This window comes from Macrosteles quadrilineatus, unplaced genomic scaffold (assembly GCF_028750875.1).
Source record: "Macrosteles quadrilineatus isolate MER2022 unplaced genomic scaffold, UCM_ALF_1.0 Scaffold_8__2_contigs__length_117827958, whole genome shotgun sequence".
Lineage (NCBI taxonomy): Eukaryota > Metazoa > Arthropoda > Insecta > Hemiptera > Cicadellidae > Macrosteles > Macrosteles quadrilineatus.
The window spans coordinates 88,312,591-88,339,198 of record NW_026542601.1 but is presented as its reverse complement, the minus strand read 5'-3'; the positions used below and the strand labels follow the sequence as shown (position 1 = coordinate 88,339,198).

At 33.1% G+C, this 26,608-nt stretch overlaps 1 protein-coding gene across 1 annotated transcript; it reads left to right on the top strand.

Annotated features, from left to right (window-relative positions):
- Positions 1-254: 254 nt before the first annotated feature.
- Positions 255-23,135, top strand: LOC129000541 (hemicentin-1-like). The gene is made up of 13 exons (XM_054427503.1): positions 255-290; positions 5,640-5,747; positions 8,245-8,451; positions 8,744-8,865; positions 12,933-13,052; positions 13,109-13,228; positions 13,285-13,404; positions 13,461-13,599; positions 14,319-14,416; positions 17,344-17,518; positions 17,894-18,021; positions 19,255-19,459; positions 22,982-23,135. Exons 1-13 carry the CDS (start codon positions 257-259, stop codon positions 23,080-23,082), a joined length of 1,677 nt encoding a protein of 558 aa, XP_054283478.1. The 5' UTR covers positions 255-256; the 3' UTR covers positions 23,083-23,135.
- Positions 23,136-26,608: the final 3,473 nt, after the last annotated feature.

Here is a 26,608-nt window from a genome sequence, read left to right as displayed (position 1 = left end):
AAAAGTGCTATAAATGGATGATATACTCAATAAAACGGTTCCTTAACGTCTTCCTTTGGGGAACGAAAAGGCGAAAACACATAATAGAGACCCTCAGCGACATGTAGATGAGGGATGACGAGTTTTTGATGTCCGCTGTTGTAGTTCAGTGGAAGGAGGGGGGGGGGGTAGAAAATGTAGGGGGTCGGTGAGGGTGTTATTTTTGGGGTGAAGGGGAGTCAACGTTTAGTGGTGTACTCGCGACGGCCCCGACAACATGTTCAGAGTTGTGTTTATATCATCTATCGTATGTACGTAGCTTTTCTGACTACTTTAAAAGATTAAATATATTCGGTGTGTGCTTAGTAGATTATAATGCTTATTATATACGTTTAATTAATTATTAAGGACACATTAAAAAATACCCCGCCTCAGCAAACCTGCAGACTAAGTGAATTTCCATTTGCTGAATGGATTTACACAAAAATATCTCCTTAAAAATATCACATTTATTCCCTATTTAAATAGAATTAAGGTTAAAGTGAAATGAAGTTTTAAGATTATAGTGAAGTTTGACACAATTTGTTGAAGCGACAAATTATGTAATATTTTAATACGTAAAAATATTACTTTTCCAGTTTCTTAGTTGTTAGTATATGTTTATAGTAACAGAAAATTACACTCACAACAAAACTGAGAAAACATAAATGTTAATGCATTAAGTATTTTTTGGTTACCTGATGTGAGGATCAGAAACAATAACATTTTCGATTGATACAATACAAATTACGACCATTTCCTATCAAGGAATTTATTAATATTTCTTACACGTAAGTGTACATATACTAAATGTAAACCACTGTATTTTATATGTAAATGGCCCTAAAATGTAACGACTACAGTCATTAGCCCGGAAACTCTTGTTTTTCTGGAAACATCTAGAAACTAATATTACATAACCCTCGTAACCTAATATAATACGTATGCGAAATAGATTAATTTGAATTAGTCAGCAATGTTTTACAGTTAAATATATTTCATTAAAAGAATGTTCCAAGAATGCTAACAATATAACAATTATAAATATACCAAAAGTATAACTAAATAAATGTTATTTGAGGGGGTTATTGCGGTCAATTCTATAAAAATTAGTAAAAACCAACTACGGACAATCCCGTCTCCAGGTGAGAAATTATGTAAAACATAACAAGATTAGTACACAAAGCTTGAAAATCAAAAATAAACCATATTTATTTCGCAAATTGTAATATTGTTATTAACTTGTTTGACTAAATACAAATTGGAGAAAATACGTACTCCATAATAAATAATAGTAAAACATGTTGATCATACCCAGTTAAGAAGTCCAAGTAATACAGAAAGTTAAATTAATTATAAATTCACTGAATGTCAATTGCAAATTAATATTTCCCTTGTAGTCTTAAGCTTTATTGTAATACGGTCTATGAAAATAGCATATTGATAGATATCACTAGTTCAACACGATAGTTAGCACTAGTTAGTTGGTTATTAATTGGTTCTAAGTCTTAATCGTAGGAGTAGAACATTATGTAGTTAAAAAAGTTAAACCAAGCTTTATACTAACATTACTTTGATTAATGCCATCTAATTTGTAAGTTCATATAGAGCCCGTGTAGTGGAAATAGTTAAGCAAACACAATATAAATGATGCGATTCACACACTAAATGACCCAATAGCCTAGAGAGCCTTTTTACATGTAGTAAATAATTCAACGTTTATTATGCTTCTTCTTTGAAGTTCAAGTGTTTATTTGATGTCAACTGCTTTTACCGCTTATACAAAAAAGAATTAACGGACGTTTGATGAATGGCAAAGGTTTCGATCACTAAAACAGAATGCTATAGATAACGATAACAAGTTTTTTAGGTTTAGTATAAAGCTTTGACGCTTTATACAGAAATCAGCTTTTGACATAAGCTCACTCTGTCGATGGCTTAATTTTAATAGTGAATCTTTATTGAAAAAGATTCCAGATGAAAATGTGAATGGGCAGTATATTTTTATAAATAGGAGAAGGCTTCAATCAAAGATGAGCGATAACTTTATTGAATTATCGTTGTCGTTACTTAGCACCCATAAAACAATTAAGTGTTTGTTTACTGTATAACGGTTTATCTATATATATAAAGTACAATGTATGTTTGTATGTTTGTATATTTGTATGTTTGTCCTTTATGGACTCCGAAACCGCTCGACAGATTGTAATGAAACTTTCAGGCATTATTAAGCATTATTCAAGGATGGTTTGTGTGAAGTTTGGTGCAGATCCGTCAAAAGGGCTCCGCCCCAGTGGCTCTGGAGTTTCCCATGTTAACCTTATGAGTACTCATATTTAAATGGAATTAAAGAATCTTAACAGCTGGTTCAACTAAACTATCTGATTCTGTGATGTTCAATAGCATTATAAAGTTAATAGAACTTTAACCAGGACATGATTGAGCCATGCGAACGAACTCATCTTGAAAATGAACGAGCATTTGACATAAATCCACACTGGGACAGGACGACGTCTGTCGGGCCAGCTAGTATAGACATAAAATAGAGTTTTAACGCGATCACTTAGTTATTTATTTACAAGGTAAAAAAAGAGAGCTTGAGGTAAATGTATCGATATCGAAACATGATCTTGTTCCTGCAAAAAGTAATTTTCAGCCTCTGGTGTAAAATATAGTGTTACGTGTGTGCTGTTCGTGATCCATAAATGAGCTCATACCATTGTTTGAACGAGATTTTTTTGTAACCACGATAGTAAATATAAGTATTGTGCAAAATATCGTTTTCATATTCAAGATAACATTACAAAGTGCAATATGATAATTGGGTGTTCAATATTTACTATCTAGAAATAAAGAACAAAGCAATTTTTTGTCGTGTGTAATTGCGTAGTAATATTGCACATTAAACAAACAGTTTGCAGGTTGTAATGTCCACAGACAGAAGATATTAAGTAGCTCGCAGCGTTTGTTGCTACATTTACTCGCCTCCAGTTCTGTAACTGTAGCCATCTATTAATTAGTCTACTGCACAAGATTGCCATGGGGTTCTATACAAACACTTTGTAAGGTGCTGTTAAAGTGTTGTTTAAACAACATTTAATCAACATAATTAAAATTTGTTTACACTAAAAATGCATTTGCCGTTTACAAAGTACGTGTGCACAAAAAAAGTTAATAGGAATGTCCAACATTTTGATAACTATTAGCCTTCTTATTAACCATTGAATATGTAAGTACATGAAAAAATAACATGACAAAAATTTTAATGTTATTGTATATAAATATTCCTTGATATAGTACATTTTTTTGACACATTTATGGTAGTTTTCCAATTGGATAGATGATGGTTAGAATGTCGTTGTTAAGGCCAAAACAGCACTGACTTTATTCTTAATGTTTTACTAATTTTAAAATCAATTGAATAAAATAGAATATCTTTATTTTAACCTTAGTTCTGGTATTGTAACCAGCAAACAAACATTGTTTGCAAAACGACTAATGTACACTTACCTTTAAAGAAGGGTGAAACATTAGGTTAAACATTATTATCACTTAATACTCATCGTGCCATGCCTGACTCCTTGAAATATGTATTATGTGTATAACAAGTTAATATGAAGTAATAATAAGTAGGTAGTAATAATAACACTATTGATAAGAAGTATAATAAGTAATAACATGAGTTGTCTTCAACTCACGTTGTCTTACTTATCATTTGAGGTTATTTCTATATCTACATATTAGGCACGTTTTAATAATAAGTTTTGTTGGTAAAACATTTGTAGTAATTTTCGGAAGTGAAAACGCAAACATTTAAGCAGTTTGTAAGATATCTTTAGCACGTGTAAAAAAGTGTATACGGGTTAAAAAAACTTTTAAAATTTTCAAACCCATATTAGAGTGTTCATAGCTATTTAAGATCACCAAGTAACGGATAATTCTCAAGTGATAATCGAGTTGAGTTTAGTACTCGAAACACTTGTAGCTTCCTGTTTACCTTCCGTTTTGAGATCGTTAAAAATAAACGAGTGCTAGTAGTTATTAATGAATAATGTTCCCTAAGCTTGATTTTTATCGCTAATAGTAGCAGAAGTACTAAATTGAAACACTGCTGTTTTTGCTAATATGCTAAACAAATCAACGGCACATTGTAAATTTACGGTAATGAAAACAATGCATTAACATACTTGCTGCACATTGTCATATTGCAGATCAATATGTAAAACAGCAGTAATAATTTACACGGCATTTAATGCTGAGTCAGATGGGATAGGATTTACAGTAGTTGATCTGCTGCGTCGGTTATTAAAATTGAAAAAAAAAAACATAAACTGACGCAGTAATAAACATGTTAGTACTAATTCATGCAAATTGCTGATCTTATATTGTATCATTGTTTTCATATTGTTTATAGAGTCATACATCAAATAGTATATCACTAGGGCCTAGAGTGACTTTTTTCGACACGAGGTCAAGTTTTACGATTGAGGCTAATGTCGGAAAATGAGCGGGGGTTAAAAAGACAATTGGGAAAATTTACAACTGAGTTGACAACAGTAGATTTTTACTCCCTAGAGATTAAAAACGCTAATTTAGACCCGCAACGCATTAATACAAAACGGCTGTTTTTGCTACAGTATTACGAAAAAATATCTACATACCATTTGCACAGGTTGTTAAATAAAATTAAGTTATTCAATTAATATTTAAATAACTTCTTGATCAGCATTGTACGTAAAATGCAGCATTGTTTTGTACGGAAAGTAAATAAAAGAAATGTCTTATATAATTAATATTTCATCATAACTTTATTCACGCAATTATAATCACCAATTAGTCTATATTTCTGACCATATTTAAATCATCAAAGTTTAACACTTGGATGATCGACTTCAGGACGAAGTACATTCTTCACAAAATAGAGCATATTTTGTGATTTCATTTAGGCCTGAAATATTGCACACTTAAATACTTAATGTTTGTACACATTTACTAAAGGTAAATATTTACCTGTAGCAAATGTTTCTGCGCAAACATTGGGCATTTGTGTGTGCAGTGATTTCAGGCTTGAATTAAATCACAAAAACCTTCCCAAAGTCCACTAGACCCTACGCTAAGCTGGCAAATAATGATAATATTAAAGTGTGTGACGCAATATCCCGAATAGTCACTGTATGACCTTAATCAAGTCATGAAATTTAGTAAAGGTCATCTTAATTATTATGAAATTTAGGGAATGTAAGAAGATCTGTAAATTGAAATCCGAAGTGATAATCTCAGTAATGGAATATATTAAAGTAAAATGATGATGTCAATTAATAATTAAATTCGGTTAAATAAAATGAACAGCTCAGTAATGAAATGCGGCAAAGTAAAATTATGATCTCAGTAATAAAATGAGTAGTAAGTAAACGATCATCTCAGTAATGAAATGGTGTAAAGTAAAATGGACATTTAAAAATCGAAACCCAACCTCGAGGGTTCATATTTGGACACACAATTATTATTAGAACAATGAATTGAGTTTGATTTTATAGTTTTATCTACTAAATCAGTTTACAAGTACCCTTATAAATAGATTCCAAACGATCACTTCACTAATATTCGCACTACCATTGCAGGGCTGCAGAGTGTCGGAACAGAGCCTCCAAGGTTTGCCTCTAAAGGACAAGAATATGAGGCATTAGAGGGCGACACGTTGCTTCTACCCTGCTCGGTGGAAAATCTCGGTGAGTTACAAACCAGATCTCGACAGGATTATGAATAAAAAAAAATTTTATTCTTACAGTTAAATCATTTTGATGTTTGTATTTGCAAATACTTGAAACGACTGAACAGTACATTATTAGCTACTGGAGTGGAGTCATAAGTTGATTAGTTTGTTTTTGGTTGAAGCTGACCCTTCTGAAAGGAAAAGGATTGCTTTAAATTTCTTTTACAATGTGACATTGCAGTACTCATGATAGCAGATGACTGTGAGACAGGCATAATACTTAATAATAATAATAATAATAAATTTTTGACCTCGGAACAATTTATATTATTTGGCCGTCCTATAAAACAGTATTGTACCTGAAGTTTAAAACACGTAATCCTATTGATGAATAGCAGTTGAATAATTAATTATACTAGAGGTCGTCCAGTGGTTGAAAACTCAACCAAAAATATCCAATGTACAGACTTCGCTATTTTCACCCCACACTGTAAATAAAACATGTGTTTGGAATTTTTACATTTGTTTTGATTTTCTGTGTGTAAATTTCGTTGTTATTTCGTCACCACTATAGCAACCCATAAAGCCCATGTTAATTTTTTTAACATTTCAAATTAATATTGTGTGCTTATTTTTGAGCCTATTCTAATTTTTAAAGGGATTCTGCACACCTACCGGAAAATATCTTTCTAACAGTATGCGTAGATTTTCCCTGCGATGCACACGAGCTGAGAAAAAAGGTTTTAAAGAAACATGCTTGCCTATTAATATATAGATAGATAAAGGTGTAAAAACGAAATAAAAATGTTAAGCTATGAAAACACGTCTGTACTAAATTATACAATCTATATTTCCAAATGAAACAATTGTTAGTGTTAACTAATCTCAATAACAACAATTTAGAATGTAACTTTCCACAACAGCTATATATTATATCAATGATAAAGTCATTATTATTTGGCTATTTTCCGTTACAATTATTGGTTTTACAGCTGAACCAGAGCACGAGAAATACTTTCAAGAGTTAATTGCACAACTAAGCCAGAGCGAACTGTTGCCGGGTTGGTTAGTTAAACATACTTGATGATCAAGTATCTCGTATTAAGCTCTACAACTCCCACATGATGAGCATTATGTGCATGCTGCTATATTTTACACGCCAATAATAAAGCCTAACATGGAGCGCGAGTATCATATAACAGCAACAGAATAAACACGATCCCAGCTCTCTACACTCAACTTTACTGGAGCATCAATAAACACTTCGTCGCATCGTCGCAGTTAACTAAGTTTATGCGATACTTTAACGGCTTACTTGCTTAAAATCTTCCGTCTTACTGGTTATGCGTTATATACGGCTTACTTACATGAGAGTTAGATTAACTATTCGTTTGAGTAATGGCAGTATGGTTTAAGTGTCACACAGAAAACCTATACAGTTAAATATAGTATGCAAGCAAATTTACCCAATGAATTTTTAAATGTGGGGATTGAAAGTATTATGTCTCTAACAAATCACCGTTAAGGTTTAAAGTTTTACTAAATATCTTTTCTACCACTGCACGGAAATGATCACATTGCCACACCTGTAAATAGCACGAAAAATAGCTTATTTCCATCTTTTTCATTCCCGCTCGCTAAATCAGCTGAATTCACTGTGAGCGTTTTTATAAAACACATCCGGTAATGCATCCATGAAAGTGATTAATTCATTATAGTTATTAAACTAAAAAAAAACTAGATCACCTATTTACAGTTAAAAATATCCCAAATGACGTTTTATATAGTACAACCAAAAAGTTAATCTGTGTGTTATGATATGTTAATAATGGTCGTAAAAAGGTCTTATTACGAGCAAAATCATTGCCGCTCTTAACACACAAATAGCAATACCAATAAATCATATCTCATTTTACAGCATGTAATTAACTATTAAAAATGCTGCTACAGAGCATAAATTATGCTCCACATCATGCCATGGAGTGTTTTAAGCTTTGTTTTTGTCTGATCTACGTTTGTAAAACAGAGGCTATTCAATGCAGGATTAGTTTCAAGCGTAAAGTGCGCGTCACTCTTGGTTCATTCATAAAAAAACAATATCGAGGTTTAAGCATTATATACCATTATTCACAGCTACCAAGTTTCAAAAAATTTTAAAAAATACTGAAAGTTCCCCTTCTCTCACTTTAAACAATACCTTCTACTGTATACAGTTCTATGTGCTTTACAACCAACACTGAGACAGGCAAAGACAGACACGCTGCAAAGTATTTGCATTATACAAATTCATTACATTGGGGTGTAATGATCAAATAGTGAATTTTAGGTCAGCAAAATGATAACCTAAATGATAAACAACAAATGACAACCGCCCTACAGGCAACAGTTGAACTAAACAAGTAAATTATCACTGTATTACTATCCTAGTAATACGACATAAAAATTTAAAGTCCTGAAGTAAAGTTTTGAAATCAAATCTTAGTTTTCCCTTTAGTAGTCTTGGTTTTCCCCAGGATCGCACGTCCTGCTGTGGCGCAAAGGTAACCTGATCCTTACTGCCGCCAAGCTGATGGTCGCCCGGGACTCCCGCCTGTCGCTCCTACAGGACCGGGACTACGACCTCAGGATTGCCAACATCACAGCCAAGGACGCGGGGCAGTACATATGTCAAATAGCAGACATCTCGTCACAGGACCAAGTCCACAAGGTCTCCGTGCTAGGTAATGTAGATAACAGCTGATTGTCAATTTAGCAACTCTTCTCCAGGACAACAAAAGCTGTGAAGGATTAAAAAAATTAACGTTTAGTAGCTTTTACGTAAGCGCAAAGGTTTGTATGCAAAAAATAATATTATATAAAATTGATGTTACATTATTATAATGCCAATTGTAAGCCATTTGGTTTTCCTCTTGAAACAGAAATTTTAACCATGAGCGATTTTCTACTGCTTTAAAATATATATATAAAAAAAAACTACTGCTTTAGGCCTTACTAATTCCGTGAATGTTCCAGCTCCGCCCAGGATTGTGTCCACTGCTGCCAACAGTCAACTGACCGCCAGAAAGGGCAGTTCCGTCACTCTGACCTGCTCTGCTACAGGGAACCCTCAGCCCACCGTGCTCTGGTCTAAGAAGGTACAAACTGTTCAGATGCAATTATGGCGTATTATGTTCAAAATATTTAATTGATTATAAGCGTGCGGTATTTTCTGCAGCTTGGCTCAGGCCCAGATAAATTTCAAAGCCACTTCTTAGTAGAATTCCTTAAAAACCATAAAATTGGTTACTCTAATCACGGGGTGTTATATAAGGTTTCATTTTGTTTTGTGGGTATTGATTAGCAGCTGCATAATATTTGTTATACGTGTTTAAAACCTGTTTTATCATTTTCAACACCATGAATATCTTATACATTTTTGCAAGAGAACAGTTTAAGCCTTGGTATATAATTTCGACATTATGTTATAAATAATCATTAAATGACAGCCCAATGATAGATTGAATCTTTGTCTGACATTTCGGGTTAAACCAACTATCCTCACATTTAAATAGAGTACAGTAGTTGTTTATTCAATGTCTCAGTATTGAAGCATTTAGTTCAACCGATTGGTTATTATGAGTTTTCAAAGAAAAAGGTAGAATATAAATTTATTTGTGTTGGAAATATAAAAATTGGTGCGTTTGGAAGTTTTCTATGACATTTTGAAACGTTAATCTTTTCTAGCTGTTTCCAAACCTTATAAAATATTGAAATCAAATGTACGAGACATATTATTACAACGCACTTCAAACATCTTTAATAACAATATAACTTCGGAACAAAGTAATCAACAATAGGTGTGATTGTCGAAAAGAGACATGACAGAAGAAATGAAAACATATGCGATTGAACTGCACAAAACATGATATAAGAGTTTGATTATTTTCCCACAGTTGGAATAGTGATCACTACAGTTTACTTGTCTACGATAGCCCGTATGTATAGCATATGACGTAAAATGCATCTGGAAGTACGTTATGAATTTTAAGGAAATTATTCCCAATACCATTATCGATATCAAAGACAACTTCGTTGTTATGGAAAGATAAACTTTTCTCTTTAACTTCTTTCTGAAAAGGAGTTCAAGGATCTGAGTTTTTATCTCGGATTGTAGGTCCCCATTATAAACTTCCTGACATCGACCCATTCAACCTGTATTATGCCTCACTTTTCCATTATTCTTTACAAAAGACTGGAAAACCAATCCTGAAACCTTCCAAAATACATGATTTAATTTGGATATAGATAATGAAAAGTAAATTCACTCCACACCTTAGAACGTGCTATATTTTGTGATAACAGCTCAAATAGAAAATTATTGGGATAAATATTTTTTCATGGTAATGCATTGTAATTGACATCTTAAAAAAAACAAAAAAAAACAAACACATTTAGAATAAAGTAGACAAGAGAATAAGATACGATTCAAATCTCATACAGGTTCCAAGTAAAACAAAATACTCTACCTGCTTACATAGAATGCTCAAAAGTTTAAAACTATATCTAAATCATGTGTCTTTAAATGCTTTCTAATTTTATGAATCATATCTGTTATTTTGGTGGTTAAAGCAATCAAAACAAATTGCAAAAGACAACAGTATCATTCAATTAAGTGTTTGATATTTACTTCACTGATTATTGGTCTAATTGAACAGCCTAACAGGGTAATGATGACAATAAGTGGCATGTTATTGCCAACTTTCATGGCTTCCAGTTCCGTGTCTTACTATCCCTTCTAAAATCCTCCCTTAGTAGGCTTTGGTAAGAAAACAGAAACCCTGCTTCTGCCCTTACTCGCCTATTCCGCAGAATATCCTACCCGAAAGATGTATATAAGTCATAGCATTGCAAATTGTCCACTAACTGACAGAAAAAAATCTATCGCTCAATGTGTCCATGCGATACTATTTCATCTGTATTAACTTAAATCCCCCCAAATGAACACTCTTGAAATACACTTGGCGTGCAACTACTTGGATGGAAGTTGGATTTTTCAAACTGATTTCGGATCAATTTTGGTTGGTTGGAGTAACTCATGTAAATTCAAGTGGGACATATTGATTCCTCAGGTTAGGATGTTTTAGAATTATAAATTGGTAACATAAACTAAATAAATTATTAAAAGACTCGTGAATTCCCAAAAATACATTTAGTATACAATGTTTTAACCACTCGCTGTCTTGATTTTGTAGGTTATACCTTTGACTATTAATACAACTAGACATTCCATCCCCATGGTTTATACTCGTGCAAATTCAACAGAAACTATTTCTTATGCTTTTTTCTACATTAATTCGACTTTTGTTAAATTAAAAGATGGAAATGGTCTCCTAGATCGCATCTCAGGAAAGTTGGTATCTCTGGTGAAGGAGGATTAAGGCCCCGCTTTTCTCAGAGTTGAGTAAGCTCTTATGTCATACATATTTAATGTTTGCTTAAACGCGAGGTGAGAACTAATTTCATTATGCAATTTACCTGCAGAAGTAAACTTTAACTCGACTTAATGAATCTTAAATTCATAAAAAAACATACTACATACCATGACAATAATACTATAAGTTAGTGTTAAGGTATTTGTATTTTGCAATACAAATAAATAAATAAGGTCTTTATTTGCAAGCGTTCATCAAAGTACAAACTCTGTTTTTCATGAAAACTTTTGTCAAACTAAGTAAATAAAACCATACAATAATCTGTACATAAAATCAAAAGTAAAAGTATCCATACAGTTTAGGTAAACATTTCTTTTACACATTTCTTAAACCTAGTATAACTGTACTCTCTCAAAGTGGGTGGGAAAGCATTATACTTTTTTGGGCCAAAGTAACTAAACCCCTTCTTCCCCGTTTCCAGTTTTGTCTTTGGCCAGTGCAACAGGCTGTCCTGTCGAGTACTGTGCTCATTGATTTCATGCATAAACACCAACCTAAGGTACTCAGATTTTCCCGTCTGAAGAACTTGTTGGACCAGATTTACAGTTAGTATGTCGGAGTACCCCATGATTGACAACACCTTGGCACTCAATCTGTACTCGCTAGTGTGATCAAATTTTTTCAGATTGTAGACAAGTCTAAGCACTCTGTTCTGCAGCCGGGTAAGGATCATTAAATTTTCTCGAGTTAGGCAACAGGAAAAAAGCAGGAATAGCATAGTATATAACAGGGAAAATGGTTGAACAGACAATTTCCAGCTTAGAAAGTTATGGAAAAATTGAGCTTAGTCTGCGAAGAGTTTTTAAACGTATTGTTACTGTTTTACAGATAGCTTTGACATGGTGAGAAAAATCAAGTTGGGAATCGAGAGTAACACCGAGAATCTTAAGAATATTACTTAAAATTAGTGGTTTGCCATCAACAAAGATACACTGTTCAACACAACTATTCGCTGAGTGGGCACCCGAATATGGCCTATCTACAAGCAAGACAGAACACTGGAGTTCAATACTGGAGTTCAATAGCAAACCATGGTCATCCGACCATCTATTTACACTCTCTAAATCATTGTTGATATAACGAATAGTCTTAGCTGTTTCTGAGGGCTTATAAGAAATTAGCAGTTGGGAATCATACGTATAAGAGTGTAAAGAACAGTGACTCAAATTATCTTTCAAATCTGCATTGTATATAAGGAATAAAATCGGCCCCAAGCAACTGCCTTGAGGAACACCGACAAACGAGAGCTGTCCATTAACCTTTGTACATTGTGTCCACCCGGTCAAGTACGATAAAAACCATCTCACCGAGATGTGAATGAACTATATAATTTTCGCCCCATATAACCGTCCCGTAAAACCCAATTCACATAGCCCGATCATGCTGGTAAGCAAATTCATTCAAGTAAGGTAAGCAAGTTTATCCCACCCGTCTTTAAGGCAAACTACATCGAAATCTGACAAAATTACTTAAGTCATCGAGTTCAGGAACGTTTATATATTTGATGTTTTATGCATACATATAACAATTTAAACGAATTTTTAACGCTCCAATCACACAGGGACCAAACATTGTTCAGGTTAATACTTTTCATTTTCGGGTCTTGTCCAATTCTTTTCATAACTAGTGCAACCAAAACTTTATTTTAAACGTAAAAATAAACAACAAAATTGTATTTACGTATGCATTATAACACAACCATAAAACATAACCGTATGATGCTTTGCTAGGACAGTGGCCATCTCTACAAACCTGGGTCTACGGTGACGCTAGACAGGGTAGATCGTCACCACGCAGGAGTGTATCAGTGTACAGCCACCAATGGTGTGGGACCACCTGCAGTTCTGGACGTACGGCTAGATGTGTTACGTAAGTATAACAACATGACAGTATGTTGCTATGCTAGGACAGTGGCCATCTCTACAAACCTGGGTCTACGGTGACGCTAGACAGGGTAGATCGTCACCACGCAGGAGTGTATCAGTGTACAGCCACCAATGGTGTGGGACCACCTGCAGTTCTGGACGTACGGCTAGATGTGTTACGTGAGTATAACAACATGACAGTATGTTGCTATGCTAGGTCAGTGGCCATCTCTACAAACCTGGGTCTACGGTGACGCTAGACAGGGTAGATCGTCACCACGCAGGAGTGTATCAGTGTACAGCCACCAATGGTGTGGGACCACCTGCAGTGCTGGACGTACGGCTAGATGTGTTACGTGAGTATAACAACATGACAGTATGTTGCTATGCTAGGTCAGTGGCCATCTCTACAAACCTGGGTCTACGGTGACGCTAGACAGGGTAGATCGTCACCACGCAGGAGTGTATCAGTGTACAGCCACCAATGGTGTGGGACCACCTGCAGTGCTGGACGTACGGCTAGATGTGTTACGTGAGTATAACAACATGACAGTATGTTGCTATGCTAGGTCAGTGGCCATCTCTACAAACCTGGGTCTACGGTGACGCTAGACAGGGTAGATCGTCACCACGCAGGAGTGTATCAGTGTACAGCCACCAATGGTGTGGGACCACCTGCAGTTCTGGACGTACGGCTAGATGTGTTACGTGAGTATAACAACATGACAGTATGTTGCTATGCTAGGACAGTGGCCATCTCTACAAACCTGGGTCTACGGTGACGCTAGACAGGGTAGATCGTCACCACGCAGGAGTGTATCAGTGTACAGCCACCAATGGTGTGGGACCACCTGCAGTGCTGGATGTACGGCTAGATGTGTTAACGTATACGGTATGTATTCTCTAGATTCTAAAACTTCGATAACTATCAGTTAATTTACAAATATACGTCCGTGGGATTAAAAATTGCTTCTGTTATTTAATAGCTGTCAAAGATAGCCGATGTCAGGAAGAACCTAATAATTTTTGTGACATATGTAACGGTTGATTTTACATCCGATCACATTTACGTTTTACAATATATTACATAGTGGCCTATGATAGTATCTTAGACGTAATGCAATCACAAGATTGCTTTCGTTGCCATTCGTAGAGTCAAAGGTAGTACGTACCTTTCATGAATTCTAACTTAAGAACTTTAACTTAGCAATCCATTAATTCACTAGCTTTAAGTAATCTTTTTATATTTAGATCCCCCTGAAATAGAAGTGGAGCAAGGGTGGGTGAACACGGCGGAGGGAAGCCAAGTAAAGCTTGTCTGCACGGTTTATGGAAACCCAACTCCCAATGTGAGTAACCATGTTTTGTTTCATCCTAGATTAGCAACAAAATCTTGTATAGACTGTTTCCAATGGCAAATCACCTAGGAAACCTATATGTTCATTCAATAAATCAAATCGTTCGTCTATTGATTCGTATATGTCTATGGTGAATATTATGGTTGACGTTCAATTTCAATATTGTTAAGCGGAATTAGGTTTATAATCCAAACTTTAATTTTACTCATAAATTTATGTTTGAGAGCAACAAATTGAAAGAATATTGTATGTTAACCTCGGAGAATCAACCAATTAACGATCCGAGGGACAATCAGGCGTATATTTCTACCATGGGTCATTTGACAAAACCTCGTTTAATTGATAGCCATTATTGCTTCTTCTACTAAATCTCAGGGTTATTTGTTAAAATTTTACCTATTACATAGCTTGAAATACATGTATTAAATCATGTTTTTATAATACGATACGCGTAACAGTGTAATACAACAATCCTTTTTACAAGTTAATCCTGATATTTAAGAAAATATTGTAGTATTTTAAGGGTGTTTGGTCAAAAATTTGATGTCTTATTTTTTGTTATTGTTCAATTGTACTAAAAATTAGAGATACAAATATATAAGAAAAAATTATTTATTTTGAATATTAAGCGAGATATGGAGCTTGAAAGTAGTAAATTTTTAATCTTTGGTACCAGTTCACAGGGAGAATGGGTAATGCGATTCTCACCAAAATTTGCATTCAGGTGTGGAAAAATAAGATAATAATCACTAGCTATTAAAAATTAAAAAATTAAAAAAAAAATTTATTTTTTATTTTTTATAAATTTTTTTATAAATTAAAAATTTTAAAAAAAAATTTAAAAATAGCTCTTTGTTTTTGGGAAAAATGTATCTGTATGTTGGAATAAAAAAAAATGTGATATGTTAACTCGTTTGGGCTGTGAATTCGTACCTTTGATGCCTTGCGCTGTCGGAGCACTACTCGTTGAGAGTGTGTACACTAACACCGGGGCTTTAGAATACAACGATAAACGTATTCTTTCAATGTTAAAGGATGTTAATAATTACGTGATGTTAAAGTATTCTTAAGCCCCGGTGTTAGTGTACAAACTCTCACCGAGTAGTGCTCCGACAGCGCAAGGCATCAAAGGTACGAATTCACAGCCCAAACGAGTTAACATATCACATTTTTTGTTATTCCAACATACAGATACATTTTTCCCAAAAACAAAGAGCTATTTTTAAATTTTTTTTAAAATTTTTTTAATTTTAAAAAAAAATTATAAAAAATAAAAAATAAATTTTTTTTTTAATTTTTTAATTTTAAATAGCTAGTGATTATTATCTTATTTTTCCACACCTGAATGCAAATTTTGGTGAGAATCGCATTACCCATTCTCCCTGTGAACTGGTACCAAAGATTAAAAATTTACTACTTTCAAGCTCCATATCTTGCTTAATATTCAAAATAAAACATTTTTTCTTATATATTTGTATCTCTAATTTTTAGTACAATTAAACAATAACAAAAAATCAGACATGAAAATTTGCGACCAAACACCCTTAAAGATTTGCTATTAAAAATAAGCTGTACTATGTACAATCAACTCAGCTAAACCTCATTAATAAAACTGTTTGAACAAAGCTTTAAAAAAAATAATAACAATGTGGTATGATTAACAAACGTCCATGATAAATATGATAACGTCTTTTGGAATTTAAAGCAGAGCATAAAAACGCCCCTCCTGAAATATCAATACAGTTCAATTTGATTTATGAGTATAGCCGATGTGGAAATCATAGGTCGACTGGGTGAATCCAGTCAATATCATGGATTTACTTTTGTGCGAACAAAGAGACTATTTTTGAAATAAACATAATTCATAGGTTACGATTAAATATTTTTAATTCGTTCAATGTAACATAGTTCGTTTAAACACTTTCTTGTGATTTTATAATGATAGTAATAATTTAAATTTTCCTTTGAAGAACATGTTTGCAATATTACCAGTTTATTATTGAGACCATACAGTATAAGTTAATTAAATAAACGAAATAAATGATATTACCACAAACAATATTTCTTATTCTTTGTGAGTGAAATGGTTATCAGGTATTTTTAATAAACTCACAACAAAACATCCTATGATAATGGTACATAAAAATACTTATTGAACAAGAATTATACAGTTTTTTCTAGAAGAATCTTTCAAAGAATGTGTTTTAAACTAAAAATTCCTAAAACTAAAGAATCCTCATTCTATGAGGCACGACTCCGAGAACTTTTCCGATAAAGATAGAAGTTTTCAGTAATCCTCCCAAACAACGCTTAGACTCACTTAACAGGAAATTGTCTATAAAAATGATAAACTTTGTTGTTGTGTTTTTAGGAGGGAATACAGCAAAAGCTCTATAATATTACTTACAGATTATTAACTTTAAAAAATCAAAGATGTTTGTTGATTATTAAAGAATCTTTTACATCTTACTTATGGATACTACTCTCTAGCTTAGAATCATTCTACACATTAAATTCAGGCTATGCCAAAAGGATAGCGGTATTGTCGCATTGCTAAATGCTGGTGGTGATTGCTGGTATTTGAACCCGATGTCTTGGAAAATTAATTCTCCCACCCATTGACCTTGACCCGGGCTAGAATATAGGAGAGTATAGTATTCCGCCCATATAATTTTTTTTGCAGGAGTCCCGATAAAGAGTTTGTTTCCTAAGGTAAAATAAGAACGCTATAAAAACTATTCACAACCACCACTAATGGGTGTTCTACAAGTGAGACAAGGGGTCCAAATCCCGCAAATCACCAATGTATTTTCACAATGCCGTCATATTTTAGGTCCAGCCAAAAGTAATATGTAAAACTGTTCTGGAATAAATATTAGCTTGCTATGGTGTAAATGTAAGACGTAAATGTTTGTCAGTTGCTGTGGTACCACGAGGGTGCTCTAGTCGTGGCCACCAAGAGGTACTCTACAGATACAGTCAACAACAGACACTCTCTATCACTAGCACCAGTGCTGAGACAAGACTTTGGAAACTTCAGCTGTGTTGCGGAGAACCCACTTGGTCGCTCAAAACACACTATCCAGCTTTCCGGTGAGTCTTCTATGGTGTAAGGGTTGCACTATCTTGTTTAATATTTACAAGCACTCATACACTGGGCCATTAGAGATGGAGGCAATGCCAGTCTATTGGTTGTAGAGATAGCTTACGCTATGCAATAGAGCCACTACCTGAACAATTTCTCAAATTCTCATTTGCAGATCCGCCTCTTAAGAAGGCTGTAATTTCGGCAACTCAGACAAGAACCTCACTATGTGTGAACACTTTTTCGTGTAATATCCATGAAATAGTTTCGAATTTCTTAACCTTAATATTTTTTTACCTCGATGCATACTCATGAAAATAGCAAGTCACACATTACAACAGTCGAGAGTAGTGCTGCCTCTTGAATCATCGCTTTACTTGCAGGTAAGCCGGGCAAGCTGAGGGTTGTCAGCTCACCATACAGTTCTTCATCTCACAGTTACAACTTTGTCTGGAGAGTGGACAGTGCCTCACCGCTCGAGGAGTGCAGAGTTCTTTACAGGAAAATAATGGTAAATTAAGACTGGAGCTGTAATAGATTTTAGTAAGGACACTTTTGGCATAAATATTTCTTTAACCTTCAAATCATGATTTGAAGCATACTTTATTGGTTGCTTTATATGAAGTAAATCGTAGGCTTTGTCAAGTCGTAATCGTTCAAAAAAGACATTTTTACAATCGCTTATTACTTTTTTTTCAGCAGTATCGTGAAGATAATATTAACCTACGCCGGTTTACATGGTTTTGCACATTATTTGGCATAAGTTTATTTAATACTTGTTACATTAACATAGCTTTACCTACAAAGATTTATCCAAGGAGATTGGACAGAGTGAAACAAAACCTCCAAAGCTGATGAAGTGAGTGGCTAATGGATAAATAATCCCCGAACGTCCAGTTGCTGTTAGTAGCCAGATTATGGTGCATTTCCATTAGGCTGATTCCATTCATTGATCACGGATTGATCAAGAGGTTTTGACAATGACCTGCGATAACAGACACAATCATGTTTCTACTCTTACCACCATGTTTGATGTGGTTACTGTAAACAAGAATGTATCAATTCCTATATTTGAATGAATGTGTGTACCGATTTTATCCCCACTGGAAATCCATTTAAATGTGTTCATACTCCTTTTCAACCAACCCATAATTACCGTAGGGTTCCAGTCACTATTCCTTTTGTTTTTAGTTATTCTACATTACTAAAAAGATAAAATTTAATGGTTTACAAATATAAGACAAACATTATGAAACATAAATTTTAATAAAGACAAATATATTCTTTAAATATATTCATTGAACTTATGCTAAATGATAAATAGATGGTTTGAAAAGCTATGTCATTTAAAACTTAAACAACCTATCAAATTTGATAATCAAATAATTAACATAGCTATTTAGATGGATATCAAAAAGTCCACAAGCACAATTAATAAAATTTTAAATTTTTTTCAATGTAAATCTGCTATCATTTCTTCAATTGTCCCTTAAATAATAAAAACACTAATTGGTTATTCATCTGTTACTGATGTATCTTTTTTTACCTGTTGAAAACTCACCCTTGTCACTAATTTATGGTATTTCTTTTTAAAATAAAAAAAAAACATCTCCCGTGTCACTTAAATGTTACTTATCTCTTTTTTAACCATTTTGTTACTAATCATCTGCCAATCTCCTACATAACATCTACCCTCAGCAGCATATTACTACTACCTACTAATACCTATTGTTAACCCCCACAGATCAACGACTCCCATCAGCAGGTTGGACCCTGGCTGGAGACTAGGTTTCGTCCTCCGTCGTCCTCCACCCTCAGTCTCCTGCTCGGCGACCTTCAGCCGTCCTCGGTCTACCAGGGTCAGACTCAGGTTCGCAATCGCTACGGTTGGAGTGATATGTCCGAGCCATTCCAGTTCTATACGAGGGGGGACACTCACGACCTCTTTGGTAATTTGACAAGCTTACTTATATCTCGTACCTTTGGTAGGTGAGAGCGAGCTGGTTTAGCGGTAGAGTGCGGGCTTTGTGGTCCCTAGGGTCTTGATTTTTTCTCTTGAATCACCAATGGTGTTTATCCATGGGATAATGCCGTGGCCCTATAGGACCATCCTAAAGTAATGCGTTAAACGGGTTTGGACTACAACTTAGCGTCCAAGGCTATAAGGATCTTTATCAAAATGGAAAAAGAAGAACCTACGATGGGTGGTAGATAGCTGGGAATCTGAATCATAATGGCGCTTTCCTGGTCAGAAATTGATGGCGAAAGTAAGTCATTTGTTATGCTTTGAAGAAGGACACATCCTTCTTTATGGTTTGGCTTTTTAACCGACTTCCCCACTACCAACAAAAGGAGGAGGTTCTCAATTTGTTTGTGGCGATGTTTTTTTTTTTTTCTATGTATGTTCATCAATTTCTTTGTGATTCTTTTACCGATCAGTGTGGTTCCACCACCAAAATAACCAGGAAAGTTTCTATTTGGTACCTTATATATTATGTTTAAGTATAATATTTGTTTCGGTGAAAAATTCTGAAAACCTTAAATATTCAACACTTATTTTGTTTACATTTGTGCAGATTGTTTACATTTGTGCAGAGAAGGCAATAAATAATAATAACATTCCTACAGCTGTTAGTTGAAACCCATTTAAATGAAGCTACAGACAATTCTTCATGAAACAGTTGCTTCATATTGATCAATAAACTATTTCTTGCCATGGAGCCTAAATGAATAACATTGAAAAAAATGCATTTTGTTTTGGTTACTATAAAAAATGTATTTTAACGCTTGACCTGATTTGTGTATACAGTAATTCTGTTTTTAGTAGAGAATATTCTGAATTACAAAAACATATATGTTTCAGTGAATAGCTGTATGATATTGACAAATAAAGGTGTATTGTGAAAACCAAAGCATTCGTAAAACAGGTCTAAATATAAATTAAATGCAATTATTCCTTACACGACCTAAGAAGTGTGACAGTGCATAATCGTCAAAAGTGTTAAATATTTTAATTACTAAACATGCATTTGCAGATGTGGAATGTTTATTGATATTCTCTACCCGGTTACTATATCATATCAATACTATTATGTCTGCTTCGGAAAGTTCTAGAGGAAGATGATTATGCAGTTTTGACTAGGCTATATCTTGATCAAACAAAACCACCTACATGGCTTGCACCACTTTTAGCTGAACCAATCTTTCATATACATATTTCATTTGCAGATGTGGAATGTTTATTGATATTCTCTACCCAGTTAATATATCATATCAACTCTATTATGCCTGCTTCGGAAAGTCCTAGAGAAAGATGATTTGCAATTTCGACTAGGCTATATCTTGAGCAAACAAAACCCCCTACATGACTTACACCACTTTTAGCTGAACCAATCTTTCATATAATATTTTCCAAAGGTACTATACGTGTTAACGACCAATTTTCCACTTTTGAGAGATATTTTAGTGCTGGTGGCTGAGGAATAACTTTCATATTGTTTATTGATACGTTACTGTATTTCTTTTTATAATGTAGAAGTACACCGATTGCAGGAAACGATGATGTCTGACATTTCATTAGGCCTAATGTAATGGAGCTGGCGTAGTGGTTAGAGCGCGGGACTTCAGTCCCTGAGGTCCCGGGTTCGACCCCCGCCAAGTCACCAATGGATTTTATCTAAGTGATAATGCCGCAACCCCTAGGTCTAGGCTCGTGCCTAGCGTCCTTAGGACAAAAAAAATGTAATTGACAACTCTTTTTTTCTTAAGGAATATCAAAAAATGTTTATTTTCATACCCATTGATTATGTAACCTGAACAGGTGACTCAAACAGTTTTAAAATAATGATTGTTCTGTGGAACTTTTGATCGTTTCAAACAGTTTTGCTTATCAAAAAACCTCGAGTAATTAATACATAAAAAATTATACAGTCACTAAAAATCATGAAATAATTTATTTTTGTAAAAAAATACAACCGACTTCAAACGCTCTAAAAAGAATGAAATAATTTCAATAAAGTAAACTTTTGTATTAGGCAAGCTCACGTATTTCAAGTCGGTGCGGCTCAAACTGCAAATATGATTGAAATTAAATATTGTGTGTATATTTTGAAAATCAATAAATTGTAGCTGGATAACATAAATATATAAAAAACATACTGAACTGTTTTGTTTATATATTAAAGGAAATATTTTCTTGTATTTTATGTTTACTTCAGAATAAATGCATTATGAAAATAACACACACAAATGTTCTATATGAATAGGAAAATAATTTAGTTTGATATTATGATAGGGAAAAGAAGCTAGTTTAGTATTAAAACGTTACTTTTCCAAGTTAAAAACATTTAAATGCGTTATAATCTTTTTAAAGATACTCTAATACCACTATAATGCCGATCTCTGATTACGGTAATAAAATAACACTTAACGCATAACTATGAAAAAGACATGCAGATTAACACCTTTAGTTATAGATAGTGACCTGCAATATGGGCACCCTCTTTTAATTTTCTATCAAAAATCATCATAGAGCCGCGCCGACTTAAAATACGTGAGCTTGCCTAATACAAAAGTTTACTTTATTGAAATTATTTCATTCTTTTTAGAGCGTTTGAAGTCGGTTGTATTTTTTTACAAAAATAAATTATAATCACCAATGACGTTTGTCCATGAGAAATGCCACGACCCTTAGAGCCAATCCTGAGGTGATGCGTAAAACGGTTTTGGGCTACAAATTAGCGTCCAAGGCTTTAAGGATCTTTATCAAAATGGAAAAAGAACAACCTACGATGGGTGGTAGATAGCTGGGAATCTGAATCATAATGGCACTTTCCTGGTCAGAAATTGATGGCGAAAGTAAGTCATTTGTTATGCTTTGTTGAAGGACACATCCTTCTTTATGGTTTGGCTTTTAATTTAAGGTCCTGGAAGCTTCTCAATGCAGTGGTTTTCGTTGATTTGTTTCTGTAACATTTTCTTCTCATACATATTCAATAACTGATGGTCAAAAGAATGATTTATTTAAATTACCCATTCAAAACTGTCAAACTGGAAGTAAAACACGACAGTATAATGTGTATCCATCCAATGTACCTGAATGGTCGTAGTGATGTTATTACAATATTTCCTAAGTTTCTTCATCGTAAAAAAAAAATAAAAATAAAAATATAAAAATAACTTACACAAAATAAGTGCGATAAAAAATGTATGACATTGCAATTTAACCAAGATAACAAATACTGTCTTAACTTAGATTTTGGCTGTACAAAAATTAGAATAATTAATATTACTTTGTGCTGAAACAGTTCAAACCATAGTAAAACAATGATGCAATGTTATGTAGGCTATAATACTTATTAAATAAAAAAATCCTACAGGGCCAGCAAGTAAAAACATTTTATCTGATGTTCAAATTCTTTACATTTCTATCGGACAGAACACGTATGTAAATATAAAACCTCTTGTTGCAGAAAACAACGTGGAACACCTGTCATCTCCATCAGCTTCCGTACATCGAAGAGGCTTTACGCTGAGTCTGGCGATGTTTCACCTCTTTTTACAATTTATATAACACGTATTTTAACTTTGTAACATCGCCTAAGTTTTTAAATATGTATAGGATAACTGTTGATCTATTTAAAAGCTGTGTTATGTAAATAATCATGTATAATATTAAACTATATGTAACTATTTTTTGAGTTGTAAATAAAACGTGAAAAAAATAAACTTAATAATTTAAAAATACAAACACTAAAATTATAGTAAAAAAAGTCTTTATTGTTAAATAACTGATTGTGCCAGAAAGTAAAAAGGTATAACGATTTTAAATGTTTGTATTAAATGAAATATATAAACTGCAGTCAAAACAATTCAATGTCAATTCATCTAGAATGAAAACCATTGATGAGATGCAATTATGTAAAATATTTTTAAATATAATGAGTAACGTGTAGAGGTCTAAGATAAACAAAATATGAGGTACAATTTATTTCACCCTGTAAGCTACACCCTACCATATGGTTTACACTATTGGAAAATCTTGATTATAATCATAATTTTAAAATATTAACACTTTTTAGCAATACAATTTTGTATGGAATAAAACGGAAAAAACAACAAATCATGAATTCATAATAAGTGCATATTTCAACCACTAAACAACCTTAAACCCACAAATGTAATTATACGAAGTTTTCTGCCAGTTTTTTATTTTTTTTTGTGTAATGTAAGATTTTATAGTGACAGGAAATCACAAAACTGTATTAACAGATGTATACTATATTCCAATTAAAATGTATAAAATGAAATGTATATTTATATTTTATTGTTTATCATTTCATTGTACAGTATAAGGATGCTATGTAAATAGAAAAATGGGTGTTTAATGTTAAAATATATATATAAAAATATGGATGATTTATTTGTAAATATTATGTACAATAATAATTTATTAAACTTTTATTTTATTGATATTTGTAAGAGAGTGATTTATAAACCTCAGTATTGAGCTCTTAAAATCATATTTCCTCTGACAAAAACATCTAGTATACAGACAGCATTATGCCAAAAGTATGTCATTGCTTTGATAATTTTAAAAATCCCGTTAGATTATGGTGTTTTAAGGGAACAAAATCATTTTTCTGATAAAAGTATGTGTTGATTTGACCTCTTTTTAATTTCATATGACTGTCACTTCGCAGAATTTTAAACAGGATAACTCATGGAAGGGACCAGGGCATCTAAACCACATAACATTTCACTACACAACGTTAGTAAGACCATGCAATATTAAGTGCATAAAATCACGCATAAAACTATAGTCCACTTTCAGTTTTCACATGACAAATGTCGCTGTTTCAAAATTGCCAGTTTTATGGCTGGATATAAGCATTGTGTCATTTCGTTGGTGGAGTTTGGCTCCATGTAAAAATTAGTTTTATCGCTAACCTAATTATAATAAATTTACTAGGCATAGCCATTTCACATGAATCATTACACTGACTATTTCTTTTTGTGGTGTGCAATAATTCAACACTCTTAAATTTCACCTTAAATATGTAGATACATTAATCTTATGAAATGCAAAGGGAAAAAGCTCACTTAATTCAACTAAAAAGTAATAAACACCAAAATTAGCAAATATTTTATACAATTACTGTTGATAAATTTAATATACAAGGGGCGTTCGTTCTAGCCTTAACTTTCGCTCAAGAACAACATAATGTTATTTCATATTTGCACGATTTGAAACGTGATTTTATTCTTGTATTATAAATTCTACACACACAACCAGAGAATTGAAGTATTTTCAATAGGAATCACCGTACATTATTTGCTCCTAGTTAGTTGTAGAATGACCGACACTTCACTTACAGTGCAAATTAACGCTGTGTTTCAACAGAATTCGCTCTACAAACATGAACTAACAATAAACTTACCAATCAGTCCGAGTTAATCAGACAAAGCGTTCAGAGTTCAATCCTGTAGTGTTTGGTGCACTGTTTACACGACCTTTGTCGTATAATGAACTACAATGTGTTGTGCCGTACAATGAAAAACTGGTCCGGTCAGTTTTATGAATCAGTTTTTTTTTCTGTGGCAAGTTCAAAAACAAACATCAGAAGTTTGGCATGGACCCCTTTGTTAGCTTCACTATAAAAGCTAGAATAAAGCAGAGTATAGCATGTTACAGATGGGAAGCTACTGCAACATTTTAGATATATAATGAGGAATGTAATGAGAATTCAGAGATTCAAGATACAATAATAGATACAGGAAGAATATAGTCCAATTAATTAAGCTAAGTTATGTTCCTAATATTTGATTCGAATATATAGAACTATTTGGAATACAAAACCACTATTACTAGAACTTAAATTGGAACAGTTACTTGTATCAAATTGCTTGTAGGACTTAGGCAATGAATTGTTTTAATCAGACATGAGGAATTTCACTCGATCATTTACTCAATTACAAAATCCAGTATTAAATAGATTGCAAGAGGACTATTGTCATAAACAATTCTATGTTAATTCTTTGAACTAGTTTCTAGCCAAGCATATTTATTGTATTACTGTTTCACAAATATTTGTCATTTTAATTAGATATTACATTTAATAAAACGACCAAATGTCATTTATTTGCCATTAACACGGCAACTAAACGCAGAACCAATATAGCTTGGGCATTCATAATTAATGTTATAAACTATGCATTGATGCTTTGAGTTTAATTATTCCTGGGATTTTAGGTCAACTGAAACACAAATTGACAATGAAGTAGAGTTTACATAAAATGTTTGGTGATTTATTTGTGTAGGTTTACAAGTTTTTAACATAGTATAAAAATATTAAAAATATTAAAAATAATCTATCAGAGTACATTTTACGAATAGTCAATCAATGTACATCCAAGAACGTATTATCTAAAAATATTTGTCATAACCCTAACGTTCTTTAGAAAAAATCGTCTGCATTTTTATATATTTTTAAATCACTGAGACTATGGTAGAAAAGATTAATACAGGTAAAGTTACTGGTAATATGACTAAAAGAATGTGTTTGTATAGGTTAGAAGATTATTTTGTTTATTCAACATACAGTTGAATGTTTTAAAATTATGTATAACTCCTTCCCAATCAATATTACAATTAATTGAACAATGTAGGTTTGAGTACGATAACCTAAAACATGTATACTATAGATGTATAGTGCAGACTGAGTAATTATGTGTTTAAGAAATTTTGCACTACATTAAATCAAAATTAACGTGTCAAGCCATTCCACTCACTCTAAATAGTGGAAACCAAAAATGCATTAAAATATTTCGTTCTTGAAACGAGTAATGAAATAAAATACTTAAAATTACTCCTTTAAAAGAACTTTATTATTTAAATAACTTAAATATATTTTTGTTGTAGTTGATTGTTTTAAACTTAAAACTTCCACCTGGGTTTTATGTTCATTGTTGCTTAGAAGAGAATGTATAATTTCTTATTAATGGTAGCAAATTAATATAGGTTTTTTTCATTCATTTCTTGTTATGGGTTAAGACATTTTCTAATTCCAACCTACTTCTATAAATAATAACAATAAAAT